The sequence below is a fragment of the Sus scrofa genome, chromosome 16 (assembly GCF_000003025.6).
Source record: "Sus scrofa isolate TJ Tabasco breed Duroc chromosome 16, Sscrofa11.1, whole genome shotgun sequence".
Classification (NCBI taxonomy): Eukaryota; Metazoa; Chordata; class Mammalia; order Artiodactyla; family Suidae; genus Sus; species Sus scrofa.
The window spans coordinates 75,456,224-75,482,747 of record NC_010458.4 but is presented as its reverse complement, the minus strand read 5'-3'; the positions used below and the strand labels follow the sequence as shown (position 1 = coordinate 75,482,747).

General features: G+C 52.7%; 1 protein-coding gene across 1 annotated transcript in view; it reads left to right on the top strand.

Moving 5' to 3' along the window:
* The window catches only part of UBE2QL1 (ubiquitin conjugating enzyme E2 Q family like 1), a 46,235-nt gene continuing 27,952 nt past the window's right edge, over positions 8,242-26,524 (top strand). Inside the window, 3 exon segments of the mRNA XM_021076776.1 lie at positions 8,242-8,451; positions 8,454-8,592; positions 8,595-9,145. Coding sequence (XP_020932435.1) covers positions 8,347-8,451; positions 8,454-8,592; positions 8,595-9,145 — 795 coding nt within the window. The 5' untranslated portion in view covers positions 8,242-8,346.

Sequence of the window (26,524 nt, the reverse complement as noted above, 5' to 3'; positions counted from 1 at the left end):
GTCTCAAACCACCGGCATTAACCCCCTCCAATATTTTTTTAGGGCCACACCCATGGCATATGGAGGATCCCAGGCTAGGAAGGGGTTGAATTGGGACTGAAGCTGCCAGCCTACACCGCAGCCACAGCAACACCAGACCTAAGCCACATCTTTGACCCGCGCCACAACTTGTCGCAACAGGGGATCTTTAACCCACTGAGCAAGGCCCGGGACTGAATCTGCAGCCTCACAGAGACAGCGTCAGGTCCTTAGCCCACTGAGTCACAGCGGGAACTCCTCCCCTCCAACACCTTGCTTTCATCTGGTTAAACAATCTTGCACATTGCCCTACACGAGTCTCTAAAATCATGATGGGACAGTCACAGTCGCATGTCCTATTTAGGGCCGCTGTGCTCCATCAACACCATCACAACGTCTGACCTTGGCTTTTTTCCCTAGGGCACACTCACCCTAAATTAAGCGAGAGTTTCATTTCGTGCCCTCCACTCCCAGTCCTTTCTGCCTACTTGAAAGAACTCCACGTTTGGGATCTCTTGTCATCTGATCTGTCTTTTGAAGCGTGGGCTCCTGTCCCACGCTTTAGAATGAAACCCTTTCCTAAACCCTGTGTCAGGGGTTCCAGGAAATCACCTGAGCTCAGAGACCCTGCGACATGGCCCTGGTCATGGCTGACAAGCAGTGGTCACAGCTCCTCCATGAGGGACACACCCCACAGAGCAACGTGGGGTTTCTCAGCGGTGGCCCCCCAAGCTGAGGCTGCACCCCCTGTTTCAAAAGCAAATGGGGAGCATACATCGCAGAAACAACAAGATGAGCCGGCAGCCCCTCCCTGTCTGCAGCGTCTGGATTCCTCCACAAGGACCATCCCGCAAGTATGTTTCTGGCAAGGCAGCGTCACAGGTGGGGAATGCTTTGATCAACACACAGCCTTTTCTATTTAAATAGCCATTACCAGCTCCATTCACTCGTGCATACAGTCAATCCTTCAGGAAAAATACATTCAGAAACGCCGTCCACTGAAAGAGCAGAATAGATTTTTATCTCACGTTGCTTTTGAAGGTATTTGTTCCATATCTTAAAATCTCTTTTGCGTTCAGATGTTAGTTCTTTGGTTAGGGCTGCTTTTCCTCAAATGTTTGGTGGTGTTTTATTCTCTGTGCTTACATGGTTGCTCAGGAATCCCCGCTCGCCCCCTGGGGAAGACTGATTCTGCATTTCTTGTCTTCTGTGATCGAGGGTGAAGGGCACGCATCCAGAAAGAGCAGACTGGTACCAGCCATCCAGGTAAAGCAGCTTCTAATCCACTCCCGGGGAAGCTCCAGCTGCACACATGCTTTCTCCCACGTGTGGATGCAGCTTCCAACGCTGCGGGTTGTGGCACAGCCAGACTCCTCTTGGTGACTCTCCATCCTCTTCCTTATCTTCAGTCTGAAACAGTTCCAACCTCCGGGCATAATGTTCACGCGGTGGATTCACGGAACAGCCTTCTCTGATAATCATGTGCTTCAGTCCGTCAAGGAGACTCCAAATTTCATGTCCACTGATGATCTTTCTTATTTCCTAGCAGCTACACTGGTGGGTGTATGCAACGGTCCAATTGACTTGGAAAAGAGTTTACAAGTGTCTGGCAGAGTTGAACACATGCCTAGCCTTTGACGCAGCCCTGCTACTCCTGGCTCGAGCCTGAGAGAGGAACAGGCATAGACAAAGACTCGCTCTTCGGTGTGCACAGGCGTCAGAGACGCAGTATTCAAAACTGGAAGCCCCCCAAGCATCCTTTGACAGGAAGATGGATAAACGTACATTCATGCAGTGAAAACTACCAAGTAACAAAAACTAACTACCAACACGTACACAACATGGCCGGATCGCCCCATGAGATGATAAACTGACTACATCATGATTGGCAGAAGCCAGATATAAAAGAGTACATACTGTGTAACTACATGTCTATCAGGTTCAAAACCCAGCAAAACTACTTTATGGCGACAAAAGTCGAAACAAAAAGTGCCTTTGGAGGCGTTCCCATTGTGGCTCAGCAGGTTAAGAATCCGACTAGTATCCATCTATGAGGATGTGGGTTGGATCCTTGGACTTGCTCAGTGGGTTAAGGATCCCATGTTGCCACAAGCTGTGGTGTAGGTTGCAGACAAGGCTCGGATCCCATGTGGCTGAGGTTGTGGTGTAGGCTGGCAGCTGCAGCTCTGATTGGACCCCTAGCTCGGAAACTTCCATATGCAGCAGTGTGGCCCTAAAAAGAAAGGAAGAAAAAGTGCCTTTGGTGGAGTTAAGATGGGCTGACCCCAAAGGAATGTAGAGAAACTTGGGGTGTAGGTTACACAGTGTGTGTATTTTTCAAAATCCATTGAGTTGTGCAATTAAGATGTGTGTCCTCGCTGCATGTAAGTTAATCCTCCATTTAAAATTTTTTGGAAATAAGATACTATTTTTGAGTACCAAATTTGCAGAGTTTATTTTTAAACACATTTTTCAAAGCTGACATGGAGAGCAATTAAGACATTTATTGTCATACACTGCTGGTAAGATAAACAGCAAAAAAGCTTCAGACGATTCCATTATATTCTAATGCTTTGAATGTGTAAAATAAATATAATACATGTTCTCAGTTTCAGCTAATTACACTATTTCACTCACCACCCCTCAGCTGTGCCAGGAAGCAGGAGTGACTTTCCTTCCCTGAAATACCATGTTTGGCCCTATATTTAAGCCTAATATTTAAGGTAGCCGTGAATAGAATACCACCTTGACACACAATATCAGCTGTCATTTCACACTTCCACACAACCAGAAAGTAACTGTCTTTGCCTCAAGCAAAGATGAAAAGGACAGGGAAAAACGAGATGATTATCTCTGGAAAGCTCTCCAGGACCAAGCAGTTTCTTCTTCAGAAAAGAATGCATGACTCATTTCATCAGTCAAGCATGCCTTCAACTGCCAGAGAACATCTAAATTCCTAATTACAAAAGCTACCTCGAGTTCTTTCTTCTCTGCTCAAAAAAGCTAAATACAGCCCAAGAGCAAGTCTTTAGAGACCTTCTCAGGGATGATTCCCCCGGGCCCTCCAGGGAGTCCACGCACTGACGCCTGTGTGGACTGGACCACCTGACTCTGGGAGGTCATGAGTTAACAAAAGAGTTAGGATGCTCTGCCAGCCCCTGGCGGTTGCTGCAGTGACAGCAGGTGAGACCGCTGTGGGCCGAGGCAGCATATAGAGACAGAACGTCTGCAGCTACTCTGGCACTGAAGGCAATTGTGGGAAGTGATTGGCTAAACCCCAGGGTAGTACCCCTCTTTCTTCTGGCTTCTTCAGCACCCCCGTTTCTTCCTTTATTTCTCAAACACTTCAGCGCCTTCGGAACCAATGATCTGGACTAAATCTCTTCTGCAGAGACACTTGGCCTGTCTCTGTGTTCCTGATCAGACCCTATAATGATACCGGCATCAGGCCAGGGTTCCAGGCCCCCTCCCCCACCACCTCCTATGACTCCGAGCAGGACCTCCCTGCTGAGACTTCCAGGGTCCATGCTGTCAAAGGAAAGGCGAGTTTTCATTAAAGAACAAAATAACGCGGGCATCCGCTGCAGGGGAGGAGGGAGGTCCTCAAACTCTCTGCTCAGCCCCTGCTAGAGCAGCTCACTACTCAGAGCTCGGAGGGCAGTGGAGATGGGGTCCCTGGAACCCAGGGCCAGGAGGGCAGGATTGCTTCCCTGCTGTCTCGGCAGTGACTGCCTGCAGCAGGTGTTTGCAGAGCCATGTTGGAGCACCACCTGAAGCTGTCGGTCCGGGTTGGAATCCTGGCTTCCCTGACTAGTCCCTGCATTATTTTGGATTAGTTAATTTCTCTATAAAGCAGGGATAGGGAGTCCCTGTGGTGGCTCAGTGGGTTATGAACCCAACTAGTGTCTCTGAGGACGTGGGTTCGATCCCTGGCCTTGCTCAGGGGGTCAGGGATCCAGCACTGCCATGAGCTGTGGTGTAGGTCACAGACATGGCTCCAATCTCGAGTCGCTGTGGTGGTGGCCGAGGCCAGCAGGTGTAGCTCTGATATGACCCCTAGTCATGGAACATCCATATGCCTCAGGTGTGGCCGTAAAAAGCAATAAATAAATGAATAAATAAATAAAATAGGGATACACACCTTACCTTCTTAAGGGTTTTTAATGATCATGAAGTGAATATATATATATATATATATACACACACAGACACACACATACATAAAACGCTTAGGATGACACGAGATATGAAATGCCACCTAAGCGCTGGCTTTGATGACGGAAGAACGAAGGCCATAAAGGGTCCTGTGACCTCGTGACATCAGAGATCCACACTCTGCTGCCTTCCAGTGACGGCTTCTGACAAAATGCTTTTGAGTATTACCAGCGAACTTCACGCCTTCATTCAAGGAAATAACCCATATGTGTGAACTGGGGGCTGATATTTGGAGCTGCTCTGGTTGATGCCTTTATGAGCTTTGGGGCCCCTAGAGAAATAGGACCCACTGGAAAAAAATTGGGATGCAGTCCTTTGAGACAAAGCCTCCTGGGCAAACCCAGTTCCGCACCTCTTTGTAAAAACTGCAAGTGGAGAAAGCCGGCCCCTCATGGGAGCATCACTGGGAGGCACAACGAAATTGCCAGATGATCTGCGACTGTGATAAGCAGCCTCCCTTCCTCCCCTTCCTGGCAGACTGGCCTGGGCTCTCTCTGCAGAGACTCCTGACCATTCCCCTCCCACCCCGGAGAAGGGAGGCGGAGCTAGAGATCCATAGCCGTCCTTAGAGATTACTTTATTTTACTAAACACTCTCGGTTCAACTGTCCTAATGCTGTAAACTTCACTGCCAATAAGCTAATTTCTAAAAACTGGCTAACAGCTTTTTTTTTTTTTCTTTTTGGAGTGTTTGAAAAGCAAATAAAGGAGAATCATTTTAACAACAAAATGTAACCTCTCCACGTGGCTGTAGGTACCCATTCACTCCACTGTCGACGTGGAACTTTCTAGAATCTCCTGGGATAGGAGACAGAGGAGGCCCTTCTTCCTACCCCTGAGGCTACCAACCCATCTCTGAAGCAAATATTTGTGGTTTCTGGGCTGGAGGTGTGAGGAGAGGGTAAGTCGAGAACACTTAACCTGTGCTAGTATAATAATTGTTATCCTTTCAAATTTCCTCCTTCTGGTCTTTGTTCCTATGCATATATTTTTGTCGTGGTAGCTATAGTATGGTGACATCAGAGATCCAAAATATGGGTATAATTTTGCACTCTGCTTTCTTACTTACAATTACAATTATTGTGTGGCTCCTAAATATTTTCATTTTACTATAAAATCTTCAGAACTAAAATGTTATTATTGCCGCATAAAATGTTCTCTCAAGTGGATTAGGTATAATTTACCTACCGCGTCCCCTGTTATTGTCAGTTTAGGTTGGTTCCAATTTTTAGCTAGCATTTGCCTTTAGCCCTCTCAAGAGTTGATCAGAGATGCTGAAAATGTGACAGGTAGATGATAAATAAGATAGCCACGATCTCACCTGACAGTCCTGTTTTGGCCTCTTGTTGCAGCATCGGTATGACCTGATCCTTTCACTCTCGAAACAAAAACCAAAAAAATCCCTGCATTTAGAGAATAAATTATATGATCAACCTAGTGATTCTCCAATCAGAACTAAAGGCCTTGCAGACAGCTGCTGGGATTTCAGCCAAGCCATTCCCAAGCCACACTGCATGACACACCTGCTTCGCACAGGAAACGTTTCTCCAAGGCCTCCCCCAAGGTCAGTTGGTCTGTGGCATGATGACCACACCTGCAGAGGAGGCCTTCTCACCTCCACCTCCTGGACTGGGACTGATACCCCACCCCAACAATAACCCCGCAATGCAGGCCACTGTCCCGGGCAACTGGTCAACCCCAGTGCAGGCATGAGGACACAGGGACCAGGCTACAGGTCCCAGCGCATGGCTGAGCTGCGCCAACTGCTGCGCTTCTTTGAAACGCAATTTCTTCACCAACAAAGTGGGTCAGATAAAACCCAAGACGCTTCTGTGGCCGCGAAATGATGAAACATTTATGCCTGCCTGTCACCTCTGGATCTTCTTGAATCCCTCTTCCCAGAGGTTAAATGAACTCGGGGAACGGATAGGCATTGTCATATCCTGCTCAACACCTCTTTAAAAATCAGAGCTGGAGAGAACAGGGTGCCCAAAAAAGCCCATGAGACCAGGTCAGCTAGATTTCCGTTGGCTACAGCCCAGATATGGTCACCAGCCTTCCAGCCTGCCCAAGCCGCTGCCCTGCCCAACAATCCCACCCACTGGAAAACAGCCTCTGAGAAAAGGCACCTTGGCGGCACAGCGGCCAATCCAGGGGCGGGTGTCCCAGGGTGAAAGCACTTGCCACAAGCCCTGGAGGCCTGGCTGGCCCCTTGCTCTTCCGGGAGACAAGGCCAGAAAACCAAACCCGTTAGGTCTGCGCTATCTCCGCAGTGGCCTGAAGAGTTATTTTTCACAGTGAACTCATCTTTGATAATTTGGAAAAAGACGGTAAACCGGTAAAGACGTTTAAAAACAATTGTCACGGTGACAGCAGCGTGAACAAGGTCTGGTGATAGACTTAGAGGCTTCTCAAGGTGAAAGCCAAACCAGGAACCGCGGGGAAGTCTGGGGTCCGTCCTAAGCCATTTCGGTTTTGGGGGTGATTCCTCCTACATGGCCGCGGTGGTCACCACTCCTCCCCACTGCGCACTTGGGCCACGCACTCGGGACCGTGCGCAGCAGTGCGATTCTTGCAAACTGATTCCCTCCTGCCAGGATGTTCCAGCTTCTGGGCTCTAAACGTGCTTTGTGCTTGAAATTTCACCAGATAAAAATAAGTTTCAATCGGTTAAAGGCAGAAAGGGAGACGCGTGATGAAAGTGTCCAGGCTGAGGGAGGATCCCCACTCCTTCCGCGGCGGGCCCCGAGGTCACCCGCGGGTAATGGGGACTCCGGGGCCTCAGAAGCCCAGCCGCGCGCCCTGAGCATCCGCTGGCGCCAGCACTGGACGCTTTTCCCCCGCCGCGCAAGCCAATGCCCCGCGGCTGCGTCTTCCCCTTTTCGGAACTCAGGAACCCTCCGGCGTGGCGGGCTGCAGAGGAGCTGGCCCGGCCGCAGGGGTGAATTCACCCTTTAACGTCGTGATTCGAGGTTGCCGCGGGGATGCTTCCCGCGACCTCATCCCCAGGCCCTGATTCTTTGCTCTGTCTTTGGGAAAGCGCTGGTTCCCCAGACCCCGGCCCAGGGTTACAGTGTAGGACACCGGGCTCCATCGGGTGCGAGGGAATCAATAAACAGGTTGCTTTCCACTCTTCTCCGACACCCCTTCCCCTCCGGCTTTTTCTAACCAGGTTAAGTGAGATCGGAGGCCGGGCCGGGGGCTGAGCCTGGATCCCGGGCAGAAGGACCGGGAGCCATGGAGATCCTCATTAACCTGCGCACACGCGAGCCCCTTCTCACCCCACTCCCCACCCTCGCCCCACTTCTGCCGGCTCCCCCCGCCGCTACCTCGCAGCCCGGCGCCCGGCCGCCCGGGCGCGCGCCGATGTCTCCCCCCAGCGGCCGCTAGCGTGTCGCCGCGGGAGCCGGGCGGCAGGCGGGCGGGCGGGCAGGCGGCGGGGGCGGCACGGCGCAGGCAGGCCCGCGGCTCCGCCCCGCGCCCCCCCACCCCCCCCCCCCCCGCCAGCCGAGCCGCCCCCTCCGCGCCGCGCTGGGCTCAGACCGAGCAGCCGCCTCTGCAATGTCAGCAGCCGCAGCGGCGGCGGCGGCGGCGACGCGAGCGGCAGCGGCAGCGGCAGCGGCCCGGGCCCCGCAGTAGCCGCCAGCGCGGCACGGCCCGGCGGGCGCGCACGGCGCGAGCCCGCGGCCACCTCGCTGCCTCCGGGGCGCTGCGGACGGCTCTGCGCGCCCCGGCGCGGCGCTCGGACTCGAAGCTAGCCCGGCTGCGGCCGCGCACAAAGGACCGCGGACACCGGGCTCTCGGGGCTGCGTCCAGGGATCGGCCAGTGGACGGCCAGCCGCGCCGCGTCCCCTCCACGCCTCCCCTCCCGGGCGGCCGGAGCCCGAACCAGAGCGGGCCCCGTCATATGACAGCGGCGACCCAGGAGCCGGCGAGCGCGCGTGCTGCCCGCTCGGCTGCGCCACGGCCGCCGGCGCCCGGCGTGGCCCGCGCCGCGCCCCGCTGAGTGGTCGCCGGTCGCTGCCGCCCCGCGCCCCCTACCCCCACCCCGCCCCGGCTCTCGGGATCCGGGAGCAGGAGCCTAGGGGAGCTCTCCGCCGGCGCCGAGCCTAAAATGGCCACGCTGCTCCGCAAAATCGGGCTCATCCGCCTGCACAACCGGGACACCGAGGACCCCAAGCACCACCACAACCACCGCGGCGGCGGCGGCGGCGGCGGCGGCAGCAGAGCGCGTCGCTGCGCGGCAAGGGCGGCGCCAAGAGCGGCGGCCACAAGCCCCAGCAGCAGCACCCCGCCGGGGGCGCGGGCGACGCCAGCCCCGGGCCGGGCAAGGGCAAGAGCAAGCGCGCGGCGGAGCTGGCCCGCGCGACAAGCCGCCGCAGCCCGCGGCGGGGGCGGCGGGGGCGGCGGGCGCCGGGGGCCCCCGGGAGCGGGCGGCGGGCGCCAGGGCGGGGCCGGGCCCGGCGGTGGCGGCGGCGGCGGCGGCGGCGGCGGGGGGCGGCAGCCTGGTGCCCGCGGCGCGCCAGCAGCACTGCACGCAGGTGCGCAGCCGGCGGCTCATGAAGGAGCTGCAGGACATCGCGCGTCTCAGCGACCGCTTCATCTCCGTGGAGCTGGTGGACGAGAGCCTCTTCGACTGGAACGTGAAGCTGCACCAGGTGGACAAGGACTCGGTGCTGTGGCAGGACATGAAGGAGACCAACACCGAGTTCATCCTGCTCAACCTCACCTTCCCCGACAACTTCCCCTTCTCGCCGCCCTTCATGCGGGTGCTCAGCCCGCGCCTGGAGAACGGCTACGTGCTGGACGGCGGCGCCATCTGCATGGAGCTGCTCACGCCGCGCGGCTGGTCCAGCGCCTACACCGTGGAGGCCGTCATGCGCCAGTTCGCCGCCAGCCTGGTCAAGGGCCAGGTAAGCGGGCAGGGGGCTGGGGGCGCGCGCGGCGCGCGGGGCTGGGCGCGCGGGGCTGGCTGCGCTCGCCCCTGGTGCGCGCGGCGCTCCTTCCAAACCTGCCTGCGAAGGGGCGACGTTCCCGGCGCCTCCACTTGTCCTCCGGGAGCGCCTTCTTCCTTCTCCACCTCTGCATCCCGCGTGCGCTGCCCAGTCCCTGCGGGTCTCCCTCTTGCTCCCTCTCCCCATCCCTCTAGGATGTGCCCTCTCCCTCCCCGAACACCCTCCTCGCCCTTTTCTCCTCCGCTTTCTCCCCTATGCCCCCTCTCACTCTACCCCTCTACCCTCTGTGCTCAAGTCCTAACCCGCTGCCCGCCTCTCCCCCTGCCCTCCCCCCTTCGCCACCTCCCCACGTTCCTCCATCTCGGCCCCCCCCCCCGTCTCCTCTCCCCCACCCCTCCCATTTCCCTCTACCGCCCCCCCCCCGCCTTGGTTTCTCCCCACCAACTGTCCCTGTCATCTCCCGCAGAGTGGAACTTTGCGTGGACCTCAGAATCTAAAAGTCCAGCCTAGTTTATGGCTCCTGTCCGGCCACACACACAAAGGTTCCCCCCCCCCGCAGCATTTCGGGAGGGCTCTGTAAGTGGGGAGCTCTGCGGAGGGCCAGGCTCCCGCTGGTGAATCTGCCCCTTTGCTCTGCTTCCTCCAAAACATCACCTAGTGCGAAGCGAAAATTTTGCTCTTGAGAAATTTCACGGGAAAGGCGGAGGTGTGGTTTGAATGGTACTTAAGTGACAAGACCAGACTCTGGTCAGGGAAAGGCCTGGTGCCTGCTTCTTTCCAGGACTGACACCTCTGGAGTAGTGGTTCCAGGTCTGGGGCTCCCTCAGACCTGTCTCTTCTTTTGGTTTCTTCGTGCCCCCCGGGGAGGGGCTAAAGATTTTAACTAAAAATGAAAATCAAGGGCAACTGGATGCCTGCATCTTCTGCCTTACTGCCCCAGGCGGCAGCTTTACCGAAAAGAAACCCCAGAGAACTTGAGAGCAGAGAATGATGGAATCGTCTGCAGTTCGTCCGCTGCAGGCAGAGGGTCTGCTTTTCTCTTCCCATATTATCTGCCTTTGATCATGTTTAAGTGGCTCAGCGTTTTCTCGAATCGTTATTAAACATTGCTTAATAAAATCCTAAGTTTATATGGGTGTCTTTTAGCTTTGTGAAGAATCGCTGTTTTGTCTGGAAGACCCTGAATGACCTCAGTTTGATCTTTCTACAGCCAGTATTTCAGAAGCCATCAGTCCCCTGTCACCTGCCTCTGTCCCTTTCACTGCGGGATCTTTCCCACTAATCAAATAATGCTTGTTCCGCCAATGTCACTAGAGGTGGAACTCCAGGGATTCCAAGCAGAAAGCGTTATGACTCCAGTGGAGAAAGGCACTTAGTCTTGACTGAGGTCTGCTCTCACCAAGGGACTAACCTGCTGGTCCCTCTTCTCTGGGGTTTAGCGTCCACTTATTTCTTGAGTTCCAAATAGGATGGCTGTGGCAGCTCTAGAAAGGCATCTGTAACTGAGCAAGGTTTAATGCTTTAGTATCAGTTAAGGATCATGCTGAAGCCTGCGTTCCAGGCTGGCTGGGATGATAAATGCCTGTGAGTCAAGCCACAGGGACGCGCGGGGCGGGGGGGGGGGGGTCGGGTCCCAGTTTCTGTGATTAGCAAGACTGATACAAGTGGCATGGAAGAGGATTTCAAAGAGATGTGTTTGTCATTAGTTTCTGAAAGCGTTGCTAATCAGAACTCTCTGGAACAGTCTCCTCACTTCTTTCATTCTTCACAGCAGTGACTTTGGGCATCAGGGGAAGAGGACTGTCATTTGGCCTGAAAACCGCAGAATCATAGTATTTCGCTTGGGAAGCGATCCCAGAGGTCGCTTGGATCACAGCCTGCATTTTGAAAGATGCAGGAAATGAAAGATTTCGAGTGAGAGCTAAGGACTTTCTTTTAGAAGAGATATATCTTAGTAAGTTAAATGTTTCCCACTTTGATATTGCCGCTCTGAATGATAGCTCTGTTGGTGCCTATGCACTTTGATTTAATTGGACAGGTCTGTGTGTGTGTGTGTGTGGTGTGTGTGTGTGTGTGCGTGTTTGGTTTATATATAGATAAACCATGGTTTATGTATAGATATACATATGCCAAAATTGAGAGCCTTGCCTTGAGTTTGCGCATCAGAGACTTCATTGTTGAAAGTAATTAGCAACATTTTTATTTACTAATTTCAAAATCTTAGCCGATTTGGGGCCCTCCACCTGGCCTCTTGTGGTCTATGAGCTAGTCTAAATCGTAGTGTATAAAAAATCTGAAAAAGTGAAGCCTCAGCAAATTATAAAAATACCAGTTCATTTTTTTTTTGCATGTTTCATGCTGACTTCAGCATCCAAAAGACAGTCGTATAGGATACACTCAAACAAGTTGAAATGCAGTGTGAGAACAGGACACGCGCCTGTCCGTGCTGCTGCAGGAATGGATTCTGTTACTGCTTCAGGAGCTTGAGCCTCATGGTGTCTTTCTTGCTTCTGTGCGTTTCCCACCTGCAGATTGGTCGTCCGTGGCAGGTACTGTAAGTTACCGAAGTATTTCCATAGTTGAAGGCAATAGACTTTGAGAAAGCAAGCTAAATACCGGATTCTGTATTCAGAGAGAACCAGGAGTGCTACCAAACCAATAGTTACTTTAAAAGAAAGAACCGTTCCATTCTAGTTACGGTCCCCCATCTGTTGGCCCTTCTTTTTAGGATTCGTTGTTCTTAAGTGACACATTTCCCTTTGATGACTGCTCAGCTTAGCCCTCTGAATCGAGGCTGCGCTAAGTCCACGTCGTTTCTGTACCTTTAGAGAAATCATGAAATACTTTTCAGGGTTTCGTGGGTGATCTTAAGAAAAGATCTGCTTCACCGCTCGGGGTCCAGTATGAAAAGTTGGGGTTCATCACATGGCTGTGACAAATGTAGTCGCTTCAGCAGACCTTTAAGTGACTGGTTAGCCCACGTTGTCAAAACCTCCTGTGCCCCGCCGTGCGGAATGTGGTGTTTTACCATAACCTGAATTTCTCATGTGGTGTATTCTGTGTACGACAACCGTACCTTGCCTCTTTGTTTATTACCGCATTTTCTCTTGACTGTTTACAAAGAGACATTTGAGGTCATGCTTGGCTCCAGCCATCAGATGAAACCTTCCCCCTCTGGGAGGGTCTTAGCCTTGGCGATATGCCTGCATTAACCGATGATGAGACAGAAACCCTCTCCTTGCAGTTGCAGGAGGCAGAAGCCTCCCAAAGGGGCTTGAGGGCCCTAACTCCGGGCTCCGCTTTCACATCAGTTCATCTTCTGAGAGCCCCCTTTTTAATGAGTTGGACATCGCCCGGGGCAGGGCGCCAGATGGCACGGGAAAGAAAGTTCCTTATTCCTCCAATCCCCTCGGTGCCAGGCCTGCGAATCGGGCTGGCATGAGGACGGTGTGGCAGTCGCAGCCGCCGCCACCAACATTCGTGCTCTCTCCGTGCCGAGCTCAGGCCGGCTAAGCGCTTAGGGTGTTCCGCCTCACCCGGTTCTGGGAGTTCCATGGTCACGCTGCCCATGAGGAAACCGCAGCCCCACGCAGGCCCGTGACATTAACGCAACTGCCTCGTGTTCTCATGCGAGCAATGCAAGGCTCTGAATACCAGTGCGAATGAGTGACCGTTGTCGGGCTGGCCAAGTCACAGCCGGGCCATCTGAGCGCCTGCTGTCTCCGGCCAGTGGGCCATTCATGGTGACCTGAGTGGTCATCCTGTGTGTCCGCAGAGAGCAGTCATCGATGGGCTGTCGGGGGGAGAACGAGAACCACGGCGCCACAACGTCTTCGGTTCCTGGGGTTTGAATTAAAAAGTAGCACGCGAGTCCGGGAGAGTTCTGCTTCCTACCCGTGCTGCTTTGGGGCATTTTTGAACATAGGAAACTGGCAGGTGTGGCCACTTGTCCGCATGTGATGACGAGGTAGCAGGCTGTGTGGATGAGCTCTGGCTGATGACAAAGTGCACGTCAAGGTCAAGGTTAGGACCTGAAGGCTTCTGCACCCTGGGCGTCACTGAGACTCTCGCACGTGCGCACACACGCAGGTGCGCACACACGCAGGTGCACACACACGCACACATCTTCAGAACCTCTTCACAAGTACTCGGCCTGGAGGTGGCTTTTCACCTATGATTACACCATCTCCAGGTCTTATCAGAAAAAGTCAAAAGATGAACAGCACCGGGGTTCTTAAAGTTTACCGGGTTTTAAACTTGTAATTCACACAAGCGCTGGGTGAGTTTGCGAGGGCTGCTGTCCCAGCGTCCCCCAGCCTCAGGGGGACAGACATTCCCTTCTCCCAGGTCTGGAGGCCAGAAGTCTGAGGTCAAGGTGATGGTGACAGTGGGGTCGGTCTTTCCAAGGGTGGGAGAGAGGGTGTGTCCGGCCTCTCTCCTTGGCTGGCAGACGCCGTCCTGTCCTCTCTGTGTGTCCTCACCTGTCATCCCCCCATGTGTCTGTCCCAATCTCCCCTTCTTGTAAGGACACCCGTCCTGCGGGATCAGGGCCCACCTGGGTGACCTCAGATGAGCCTGGTGACTCTGTCGAGACCCTGTCCCCACGCAGCGCCCCCGCCTGGGGTGCTGGGAGTAAGACTCCAACACGGGAGCTTTGTGGGGTCAGAGTGCAGAACAAGCCCCAGCAGGAATTCCTAACCCGTCCGACCTCTTGTGTCTCTAGAGGCTCCGAGTGGTTTGCCAAGAGGGAGGGACATGACTCATGCCAGTCATGTGAACGCAGGACCACGCGCCCAGGGCCAACTGGGAATAGAGAGCCCGTGGCCCCCTTAGAGGGATGCTGGGATAGACTGGCGTGTAAATGCCACAGCCAGCGGGCAGGACACTGCCGAGTGACTCGCCCAGGAGCGGGCTTTTGGATCTCAGGAATCACCCTGTCGTTGTGTCCTGCGCCCGAGGGTAGGTGACCAAGGCAACGACCCACCCAGGATGACTCTGCAGCTTGAGGGCTCCCTGCGCTTGACTGATGGGAGAGAAAAGTACTTGCTCTGCTAGCAAGGAGGGCTGGCAGGAGGACGCAGACGGGACTCTGCATCCTAAAAATAGTCCCACGCCGACTTGGCGAGCTCCCACACGCTCGCTCCCTGGCGAGGCTGCTCATCTCAGAGCTGATGGTACGGTTAATAATAGTGGTGACTTACTTTACCCTGGGTGGTCGACTTTTGAGAAACGAAACTTGCAAAAAGAGGCTGGAAACGTGTTTCTATTTACGCCTCTGAGTTCTAGGAAGGGTGTGTGCCGTTGATTTTCCCTTTTCAAGGGTCAGCATAGTTTGAGGATGGTTTGGTGGCCTTTTAATGGAACGTGCCAACATGGACAACACGTTGAAGTTTGTTTTAACCCAAAGTCCTGCCCTTTCTCATCCCCAGGAATAGGCACGTGTGATTCCAACTTTAGAAGTAAGGTGGCCTCTTCCACGTAGGGAGGATGAGCAGTAAGGGCTACTGTACAGCTCAGGGAACTGCAGCCATTCTCCTGGGATGGATCATGATGGGAAAAAATATAAAAAAAGAATGTAAAATTTAAAAAAGAAGGAGTTCCCCTGTGGTGCAGTGGAAATGAATCCGACTAGTATCCATGAAGTTTCAGGTTCCATCCCTGGCCTCGTTCAGTGGGCTGGAATCCAGCATTGCCATGAGCTGTGGTGTAGGATATAGACTCGGCTTGGATCCTGTGTTGCTGAGGCTGTGGCGTGGGCCGGCAGCTATAGCTCCAATTCCATCCCTAGCCAGGGAATTTCCATATGCAGCCGGTGCACGCCCCCCCCCCAAAAAAAGAGAGAAGTAAGGCAGCCCCTTAGTGGTACCACTTTGGGGACAGTTAAGAAACCAGCCAAATGCCTTTCAGTTTTTTTTAAGTAGCCACTAAGAGTGGGTTCCTCGAGCCTCCTGAATCCTAGCTCTTTGCTGGGTTTCGAGGCAGCGGGAGATGCACGGAGGATGGAGCGAGGAACTGCTGCCTTCCTCTCTGCCAGGGGCCCACGGCCCCCAGTTAATTGGATGCTTTGGGAGCCTCTCAACTGTCCCATTATGCCAAGGCCCCACCCGCAGAGACTCAGGCTTCTTGGGGCAAAGATCAGGCCCTGATAGAGGCCTGTTGGAAAGTCTCCTTCGAGCTGCAGGTGGGGGTGGGTGCGATGGCCCCTTCCCTCCCCTTCCCACCTGATGGACTCACTGTCCCGTGTCAACCCTGACCATCCCCCAAAGCCCTAGTTTTGCACAGGAGGCCATCATCCAAAAACTCCTTCCTTCCTGCACCAAGAGGGAGTGTCAGCCCTGGAAAAGGAGAAGTGCTCAAAAGAGTTCCTGCCCTGGGATCAGACACGCTGTGAAGGTCAGAGGCGCAGTGTGACTCCAGCTGCACAGGTACTGGGTGCCTGCTCTGAGCCAGATACTCACTGGGTGCCCACTGGCGAATGAGATTCACGGACAGGAGCTCCCTGGTGGCTCAGTGGGTTAAGGATCCAGGTTGTCACTGTGATGGCCCGGGTTTGATCCCTGGCCCAGGAACTTCTGCATGCCGTGGGTGTGGGGGGAAAATACTGACGGAAGTGCCAGCCACGGAAAACTGACCATCTAGCAGGAAGAAGGTAAAACCCGCTCAAGTGTGCCTTTGATGTGCCAGGCAGCTCAGCTCCAGATTTGGGTGAGTGCCCACTGACTGGTACATGTGAATTGGACACCTGGCAGTGGCCTGCATATACGATGGAGACGTGGGAGAGGCCAAGTCCTGGGGTCGGGAAGGTTGTTAAAACTCCTGCGTGGGAGTTCCTGTCATGGCTCGGGCGGGGGCGTTAAGAACCCAACTAGTCCACGAGGACTCAGGTTCGATCCCTGACCTCCCCTGGTGGGTTAAGGATCCATCGTTGTCATAAGCTGTGGTGTAGGTCCCAGATGCGACTCAGATCTGGCATTGCTGTGGCTGTGGTGTAGGCCCGCGGCTTCGGCTCTGATTCAGCCACAAGCCTGGGAATTCCACATGCCACAGGTGCGACCTTTCTAGAAGGAGCACTCCTTGCAGGTGTGTGACTAACCTGGAGGGTCGGTTTGTCCTTCTGGACATCGTTTCCCTGCTAATAAACGGAAAGATGAGGCATTTCCCAAAACAGACAGAGAAGTCGTCGTCTTGGCAGGCAGGGTCCCAGGACTGTCTACTGGCAGAGTCAGCACAGCGGATCAGGTTTGGCTGTTGAATTCCTCACATTGTCACGTACTTCCCTCCCCGCTTCATGCACTCTGCACCTGTTGGCTGCGGTCTCCTGTGCCTTGGGTGCTGAAGGTGCGTGGCCTTTGACACTCCCAAGGCGACCCTTCCCCATTCTGTGTGCTATTCTCGGTCCTCTCCAGAGGCAGGACCAAGGACCCCAGATGGAGACCGCCTGGGGAGGGAGCAGAATTGGAACCAATTGGGCGGCCAAGGAGGGGGAGAGGGGGGCGGGGCAGGATCCCCTTCCCCACCCGGCAGGTCGCAGCAGGTGTCGGTGTGGTGTGGTCGGGAGCAGGACGAACTGGGGCTCCTCCACCACGTTCCCAAGCCTGGCTTTGCCTCTGCACCTGCCCTCCTGCCTCCTTAGATGTTTGTTTTCCCCTGCTGAGGTTCCTGAAGTGCCCCTGTCCAGCCTCTGTCCCCTGCTGCCACCTTCCTGGTTCCCCTAAAAGGCACACCTGGCTTTCTCCCTATTCTGATAGGGAATACACCCAATACCCCATGGGCCACTCTTTCACCCACCACGGCCCCCAGGCAGGTCCCTTTCTCACCAGCCCCTCCCATCCAGGGCACATCAGCCGCTCTGCACCTCTGCTGAGCGCACAGGCTGGCCCCCATCTGGCGGGTCTCCCCCCGCATTCATCAGTCAAGCCCCTGCCGTCCTCCCAAATCCTGCCACGACACCCTCACTCCCAAAGAAGACCCCCGGTCACACCTGCAATAATGGCAGTGGCCCCTTTGTCAAAACACCCCTGCATTTTCTGGAAGATGTTCCTGTCTACACTGATCCTGTCTACAGTGGGCAGCAGTTCCCTGTTTCTAGCTGCATTTCCTCGTCGCCTCGCCCAATGCCGCACAGGTGGCATATGTGCCAAAGAAAAGCGTCCATTGCACGATTTGCGCAACTGAACAGACACACCACCCCCTTCTCTTGTCCCTACTTGAAATGTGATAGGATTGTGAACTTACCGAGGCGTCACTCTGGGCCAGGGACTGTGCGCAAAGGTTTGAGTGGGTCACGTGACTAAGTCCTTGCCACAGCTGTCCTTGCTGTCCTCCCGTTTTACAGAGGAGGAAACCGGGGCTCCCTGAGGCTGACTCTGCCCGAGGCAGATGGCTGGTAACGAGCAGAGATGTCACCCGGGCAGGCTGTGTCAGAGCCACCAGGGTCCAATGAGCTGTCGTGCTGGCAAGGGGCAGCCACCCTCACCAAGTAGCACGAGCAGCTTGGCTGTTCCCTGAGGGTCCCCCATGCTCCTGAGGGATAGCTTTGCAAGGGTGCTGTGCTTGGTTTTGCTGCAGCGCTCAGAATTAACTCACAAGGGAGGGACGACGTACCATCCAAGCTAACACAGGTGCTGCGTTACCCGCAAAGTTGAGCAACTCCACTGGCCCAAATCCACCAGAAGCTGGGTGCATCTATTCTGTGGAATGGAAGAATGTTTTACTGCTTTCAAACTGTGGGAGAAAGCTGATGGTAACTGCTTTGCTTCTTCTATACGCAAAAGGGAAAGGCATTTTAAAGATTCTGAAAATAACTGGAGAAAGGAATGCTTTTTGGACGTAACTGTTACATAGGCGAAGCCACTCAGATGGAAGAAATGACACCCTTAAAAATAATTTCTGTAAAATACGTAATAACTCTAGCACAATATTTGGCAAGCATTCCTAAGGTTGTTTTTTAATTAAGAGTTTTTCAGGGGACTTCCTGTCGTGGCGCAGCGGAAACAAATCCAACTAGAAACCATGAGGTCGCGGGTTCGATCCCCGGCCTCGCTCAGTGGGTGAAGGATCCGGCATCGCTATGAGCTGTGGTGTAGGTCGCCGATGCAGCTCAGATCTGGCATTGCTGTGGCTGTGGTTAGGCCGGCAGCTACAGCTCCAATTGGCCACCTAGCCTGGAGACCCCCATATGCCGCAGGTGCAGCTCTAAAAAGACAAAAGACAAAAAAAAAAAAAAAAGAGTTCTTCGATGAGAGAGATAAGAAAATTCTATCTTATGATGGATCAGATTACATTTAGAGTGAAAAGGTATTCTGCTCACTTGGGAACTGAAGGAAAAACTCCCCGAGAAAAAGATTGTTAAGGAAGGGAGTTCCCCTTGTGGCGCCACAGGTTAAGAACCCAACTGGTATCCATGAGGATGCAGGTTGGATCCCTGGCCTCAATCAGTGGATTACAGATCCGGCGTTGCTGTGAGCTGTGGTGTAGGTCGCAGACTCAGCTCGGATCCCGTGTTGCTGTCAGCTGCAGCTCCTATTCAACCCCTAGCCTGGGAAATTTCATATGCTGCTGGTGTGGCCCTGAAAAAGAAAAAAAGAGAGAGAAAAAAAAAAAGATTGTTCAGGGAGTACTTTCCATTTTTTGATCCTGAAAATCAGACTTTTCCAAAAATCAGAATATGGAATTACAAATTGTATTATACACTGGTTATGCTAAAAGGCTGCTATTCCTCTTTCATAAAATTGGACATTTTGTGCTCAAGAAAACCATTACTTTTGCCTTATTGACTCACACGAATTTGGGCGATTTTGAGTGTCAGGCCGGGTGCCTGTTGTGCTTCCTGGAAGCCACCAGTCAGAAACTGGATGTAATTGTACGAAATAAGCATTAATTGCTGCAAGGATTAACCTGGGTGGGTTTTCCAGGGTTAGGCTTTACCCTACTCCACTCTGCTTCCCAGCCAGTAGAAATATGAAGGAGGAAACGGGGACCCGAATTTGTTACAAGCTTAAATTAATTGTAACAGGTTGACCTAAGCCTTTAAAATGTCCATTTTGAGAGGTGGGGGGGGACTGAGAGTTTGGGGTTAGTAGATGCAAACCGTTGCATTGAGAATGGATAAGCAATGAAATCCTGCTGTGCAGCACAGGGAGCTACATCCAGTCTTTTGGGATAGACCAGGATGGAAGAGAGTGTAAGAAAGGGAACATATATATATACGTATGACTGGGTCACTTTGCTGCACAGCAGAAATGGGCACAACATCGTAAATCAACTATAATTTTTTTTAAATGGAAGCAGAAAAGGAAAAAAGAAAATGTTAAATAAAATACACTTTTGAAAAAGTCTTCAAAATACTAAATCATAGTTTCTTTCATCTCACTTTGTACAAGGGGCCTGTTTCTAGGTGAAGCTTACTCTGCATCTCATGGGTGTGGGCAGAGACTCCCCTGGGGTCCAAGCCCCTCGAGCTTGGCCTGGGGAAGGCAGAGCCCTGCACATCTGCAGGTTAGGGTCCTTGAGAAGCCACTTCATCCAGTGAAAAATGCCTGAAGCTAACACACATCAGCTGCCCAGAGTGGCTGCTGTCATCCCTCCCCTCACGGATCGCTTGTTTTCCCTTGGGTCACTTGTATAATGTCTCTTATGAAATACTGTAAAAGACACAGTTTCTCTAAGTCCAGCATCAACCAGTAAAATTGCATAGAGCATAAAAGAAATCATTTAAACTCGTACGTAAAACTAATCTAATAAAAAGTGACTTTGAACTCTTCTGGATTGAATTACAGTGATTTTTTTTTAAAAAGTAATTGTATTTGAAAGGGAATTCTGGCATCTGCCTTTTCATAGACAGGAGAGATGGACGCCTGGTGGTTAGTCTTGCAGATGAGTCGGAGAGGAACGAGAGAGCCTAGGAGCCTCTTACCGCCACCTTTGACCCCACAGGGCCACCTGGAGGGCTGCACAGCCCCTTGGCATCTGGGGGTGTCTTGTGATCCCTCCTTAGAATAATGCTTTTAAGCGCACAGAATTCAACCTGTAGGTTTCAAAGGAAAACAGTCATACCTAAAAAAAAACCCAGTTATCACATTTTTAGTGATAAACTAAAATACAAAATTAAAAAACAAGTCTTAATAAATGGTAAACTACAGCTCCAATTAGACCCCTAGCCTGGGAGCTTCCATATGCTGCAGGTGCCACCCTAAAAAGACCAAATAAATAAATAAATAAACAATTTTTTTTTGCTGATGCTAAATTAAAAAGTTACATAAAAGAATATTATTATTTAAAACATTTGGTGTTCCCATGATGGCACAGTGGGTGAAGAACCCGACCAACATCCATGAGGATGTGGATTCAATCCCTGACCTCAATCAGTGGGTTAAGGATCCAGTGTTGGTCACCGATGTGGCTCAGATCTGCTGTTGCTGTGGCTGTGGTGTAGGCCAGCAGCTGCAGCTCTGATTCAACCCCTAGTCTGGGAACTTCCATGTGCCGCGGGTTCGGCCCTAAAAAAATAAAAATAAAACATTTACCTTTATCATCTCTTGGTCCCATTACATATTATCCAGATTCTTTATTATAGAATATGATATCCACTTGAAAAATTTGAGGATACCAGTTTGTTTCACAATGAAAGGCTGGGTTCAGAAATCAAATTTAAAATGTTCTCGAGCGCTGTGGCTTCCAACAGTTATCACAGGTCACACAGACTCCCTTCATACAATTGAAAACAATTTCACGGCAGTCAGCTATCCTCTGCCTTACTGATAGCTTTAGAAAGGCCTCTTCTTTAATGAAATTCAAGAGAAATCTAGTGGAGGTGTTGGACATAACATATGTATATAAAATATTATGACACTAGGAGGCGAATCACAATCTTCTCTTATTGCTTAGTCACATAATGGCCCTGAGCACTGGCCTGGAGTCTAGGGTAAAGCATCCTGCATTTGGTGGAGAGTGACTAGATGTCTCCAGGGTTCTTTCCAACTCTTAAGACTCAGAGGAATAGAAGCAGCATTCTCACAAGACCAGGGAGGTGACACAGTTCCTCCAGGATTTCCAGGCCGCTGGAAATTGTACACTGTTTAGCAATATCGAAAACTGAAAGTCAGCCCTGAGACTAGAATCATGAAATGTTTTCCTGTCTCCAGCGTTTCTCAGCCTGCAGAGTGTATCATTCTAAGAAGGGGTATAATCTCCTTCATGGAAGCAGAGTCTTGTAACAATATCTAAATCAGTGCGTGGGCCTGGATGCTGTTGCCATAACTACCACTTGAGGCTGGTGATGTTTTCAGCATCCTTGTCAGCAAATAGAAATGGTTCTGCCTAGCACTGCTCAGACTCTTTTTGTTTTTTTCGTATTTATTTATGTCTCTTTTTCCTTCCTGTAAACTGATGATTTGGCTGTCACTGAATCTTTTGGTTGAGATCATTTTGGTTGCCCTACCCTAAGAGAAATCTCAAAGGCCCTCAATCTGAAGCTTGGCCCCAAGCACATACCACTTAGAGTCTCCAGGCCCTCCGGGTTCCCTATTCAGATAAGGGTGCACCCAGCACAGGACTGCACAAGAGCAGGTGACCACTATTTAACCCTTTTGGGCGGTTGAAGATGGTCTGATGGTTGATAGAGGGTCTCACGTCATCTTTGTAGACAGAAGGTCCCCACAGGAACTTCAGTGCTGGGTCTTGGTCAGCACCCAAGCAGGAAAGACGCCCACAGCCCCAAACTCCCAACCCAGATGTGGGAGGAGGTATATGAAGGATGCCGGCCATGGGAAGATGGAAGAGGCACAGGTCTGCGAGGCAAAGGGAGTGAGGTGCTGATGGGCCTGTGACAGGGGTGAGCAAGAAAGACCCCACCCCAGAGCGATGCTTGCATTCAGCGTTACTGCTTCCAAAGCTCTTCTATCTGCGAGGTTTTCTTGAGCTCCCAAAGGCAATGTGATTACCAGACCATTGCCTCTCAATTAGGAACCAGGGGCTTTGTGAGAACTTCCAAGAGGCATCTTCTGTCTCTGTGGTCTCATTCTGCAGCATCATTAAGTACGAGTTGTCCATTATTCAAGTTTGAGGGACCACTAATTAGAAAGAAGACAGTCCACCACGAAGGGCTGGACAGAACGAGCTTGTACGAGGACTCAGGGAAGTAAAAGACCTTCCTCCCTAGTGTTGATTCGGGACGGAAAGAGCCTTGTCCAAAATTCCTGTGGGACGGTCCCCATAGAGGCGGTAGAAACTTCCGTTTCTACTGTGCCATTAAATTGCTCCAAAAGGTTGAGAGGAATAAGACTTCGGCCACAAGGAAGTGTTTCTGACATGTCCACCTTCTAAATCGCCAGTGAATTGGGTGATTCGTTTGCTCTTTAAAAGAACAGTGCAGAGATGTCACCTAGTCTTATAAGTCAAGCATCGTTTGAGTGATAAAAAGAAGGGAGGTGTTCCTGTTGGCACTCAGCGGGTTAAGAACCTGACACTGTCTCTCTGAAGATGTGGGTTGGATCCCTGGCCGTCAGTAGTAGGATCGATTGCGCAAGCTGTGGCTTGGATCAGGTTGTGTAGCTGACTCTATAGCCAGATTGACCCAGCTAGAATTCGTATGCACAGTGAACATAAAATAAAATAAATAAATAAAAAAAAATTTTCAAAGCATGAATGTCTATCATTTTTTGCTATTTTTTTTTTGTTCGACGCATTACGTGATGTTGTAATTACATTTTTTTTATTTTGATTCATTATCACTTTTTGTCTTCTATAGAGTCATAATATTTGCAGATCGGCAGCATTTTAGAAAACACTTCAGCATGTTCGAGAAGGTTTCAGTCTGAGGTTGGATGAGTAAATTCTTTAAAACATGTTTCTTGCAACCTTTGAGCCGAGTGTTCAGTTTATCATCCAGTGAGTCTAGTAATTTTCTTTACTTAAACAGTAAGACTTTTATGATTGCAGGGACTCAGAGCCCCGTGCAGCAGACAACCTGGGGAAGGAACCGGGGTTTGGTAGTGACCAGACGGAAAAGAAAGCCATCGATGACGAGAAGGGTGGTGTTTCCTCTGCGCAGGGCCTTGGGTGGAGCGTGCCTCTGTTTCTCCGTGCTGGTGTAGACTGCAGAATTATAGGCCTGCGGTGTGTCTGTTACCTCCTGCTACCCTCCCTGGGCCTCAGGCCATGGTCAGGCCTTGATCCAAAATCTCCCAAAAGCCAGTTCAGCTTCTCATCTGTGCCATGATTTTATTTATTTTTTATTTATTTATTTTTGCTTTTTAGGGCCGCACCCACGGCATACGGAAGCTCCCAGGCTAGGGGTCGAATCGGAGCTGCAACTACTGGCCTACACCACAGCCACAGCAATGCAAATCTGAGCCATGTCTGCACCTACACCGGCCACACCAGATCCTTAACCCACTGAGTGAGGCCAGGGATCGAACCCACATCTTCACTGATATTAGTCGGATTTGTTTCCACTGTGCCACCACGGGAACTCCCTATGATTTTAGACTAAAATTTTGTTCTAGGAGTTCGCGTCGTGTCTCAGTGGTTAGATTCCACAGTCAAGGTGGTGAGTTATCTCATCAATGGACAAGAACTGGGGAGCAGCCCCCGGCAGTTCCAGAAGAACGATTCAGTGATTCTAAGTACTCCGTTTGTTTGTTTGTTTGTTTTAAGGTTCTGAAGGCCTTTATCAGAAGGGCCCGATTACACTTTGGCCTGTGTGAGGGTTCTGGGCCACTGCCGGCGGCCCTTCTGAGTGAGAGCTGGACTGAACCGGTCACACAGAGGTCCAGAGAAAGCAGGAAGCCAGTCGGCGCCCCCATCCCCCCAGCCCTCCCTCCCTCAGGGCCCCCCGAGGGTCCAGGGTCTGGGAAGGGGCCTTTGCCAGCACCCAGCGCTGTCCCCAGGGCCACGCCAAGCCTCAGGTCACCCCCGGAGGATTCTGGGCCCTGATGATGCTGGGGAAATGGAGACGGGTTTGGGCTCGGATGCACATTTTTTCTGCTCTGGGTGTTTTAACGAGGTGCCGGCAGAGGCATTCAGAGCGCTGAATGGCCACCTGTCCTGGGGCCCGGTGAGAAGCCACTCTGACCTGCGGTGTCTCCTGCACGACAGTCACCAGGATTGGATGCTGTTTCCATGCAGCTGCTTTTTGTTTTCTTAGGCTCTTTCTTAGCAGATACTCAGACTGAAATTTCGGAGAAAGTGAAGCCACAGGCTTCACTATTTAGATTCTGCCTAAATAAGAGTGACTATTTTAATTTTGTCATAGAAAACCTGTTAAACCAGCAAAAAAACAGTTTTCACAAAGTCACGCTCTCCTAACCTGTGTTGTCAACCTTGGGCTCCACTGCCCAGTGCCCGCGGGCGACCTCGCACCCGGTCAGGACAGAGTCCTGTGGGGCAGGACTCTGAGATGCTTCTAGGGCCCACGCCCCCCCCAGGCCCCGGGACTCAGTGTGGGGTGGGGAGGAGGCCCGCCAGAGCCCAGGACCCCAGCTCCCTCCCTGCTTGGCCGTCACCATGAGCGCCTGAGGAGCTGGCCTCCAGACACCAGTGACCAGCCTGCCGGGCCCATATTGAGCCTCAGGGACCACGCAACCTTGACGCTGTCATGTCCCGGCTTTCAAGTCTCTTGGCCCCTGTGCAGAAAATTCAGCTAATACACCTCTTTCTTTCCATCGATGTATCATCCGCGCCCCCTGCACCAGCCGCTCCCTCGCTCTGGTCAGGCCCTAAGGCAGCCTCCCCTGCGTGCCCCTCCCTGCCTGGGTCCTGGACGGCGGTGCTGGTCCAGGGAAACAGTGCTGGGGTCTCAGCAGCAGGGCTGGCCGCTCTTCTCCGCCCCATTTCCTCTTCTTCAACCAGGACACCCCTGGTGATCGTGAGGAGGCCGTGAACAGCGGGGGGGACTGTCCCCTCTCGGTGTCCCAAGGCCCAGCAGCCTGCTGGCACCCCACCCTTCCCTCCAGGCCCATCTCCAGTTACGCCCCCCACAGCTCTGCTGGGCCCACCTGCCCAGGCTCTGCCTGCGCAAACCCCAGAACACTCTGCCCCCAGCTCCTCACAGGGGGAGTACACCCCACAGGAGGAGCAGCTCTCACAGGGGGAAGCAACTGCTCACAGGAGGAGCAACTCCCCGCAGAGGGAACACCTCCCACAGGGAAGCACCTCCCCACAGGGGGAGCAGTTTGGTGGTCCCCCATGGGGCCTGTGGGGCCCACGGGACGAGCCCAGCCCTTGCCCCTCGTAGCCAATCCACAGCTATTGTGGAAAGAGGTTGACCTGATGACCTCAGGTACCGCAAGGCCGTGAATCATCAAAGAAAGACGACGGGTGTTGAGCGCCCTGCAGTCGCCGCGGCAGGAACGCGGACACTTTTAAGCAACAAAGAGACACTCCGTCAAAAGTGTCTTCTGGTTGACACGGGGACCCAAATAGTGTCCCCTCATACTGCGTGCGTCCCATGTGATGTGAGTTTTTGGTTTGTCTCTAAACACCGACCTTACTGCTCTTGCCGTCTTAGCAAATGAGAATCGGGGTTTTGAGGTTTTGTATGTAATCACGTGCCCTGAAATGTCATCATTCTCTCTGCCAGAAGGCACACCAGGTGGGCACTGGACGCAGGCCGGTATTTAGGGTCAAGGACTAAATGGGGGAGGGATCCTGCCTGCTGTCCTCCGTCAGTCAGCACGTGGGGGTTGGTGTTTATTTTGTCAAATAATTGTAACGTGCGGGGTGTCCTTGACATGCTAACCGGTCAGCATCCTCTCTTCGGCTTCTCTGCGGTGTTCAGGTGGCTGGATGTTTCCGCGGTGCCCTCTGCACCCGGTCCTTCCTCCTCCCTCCCTCTCCCCCTCCTTCCCCTCCCTGTGATTCTAACTCTCGGCACGTCCTCTGGCCGGTGTTATCATTGCTACCCTTGCAGGGCTGCTGCAGCCACAAGGTGCCGCAGCCCGGGTGGCTGAAGAGCAGACACTTGGGCCTCACGGTCCTGGAGCTGGACGGCCAAGATGAGGGTGTCGGCAGGGCGGGTTCCTCTGAGGCCTCTCTCCTTGGGGGGTGGCGGCTGTGTCCTCACACGGTTGTCCCTCTGGGTGTGTCTGTGTCCTCGTTGCCTCTTCCGACAAGGAGGCGGTCAGATTGGATTAAGACAATGACCTCATTTTGCCTTAATTACCTCTGTACAGACCCTGTCTCCCCACAGCCACAGGGGGAATGGGGGGGGGGGCAGCGCTTCAACACACAAATACTGGGGGACACAGCTGAGCCTGTGACAGTCTTTTTCAATTTTTTAAGATTATAGTGGAGTTACAGTGTTCTGCCCATTTCTGCTGCTCAGCAAAGTGACCCCGT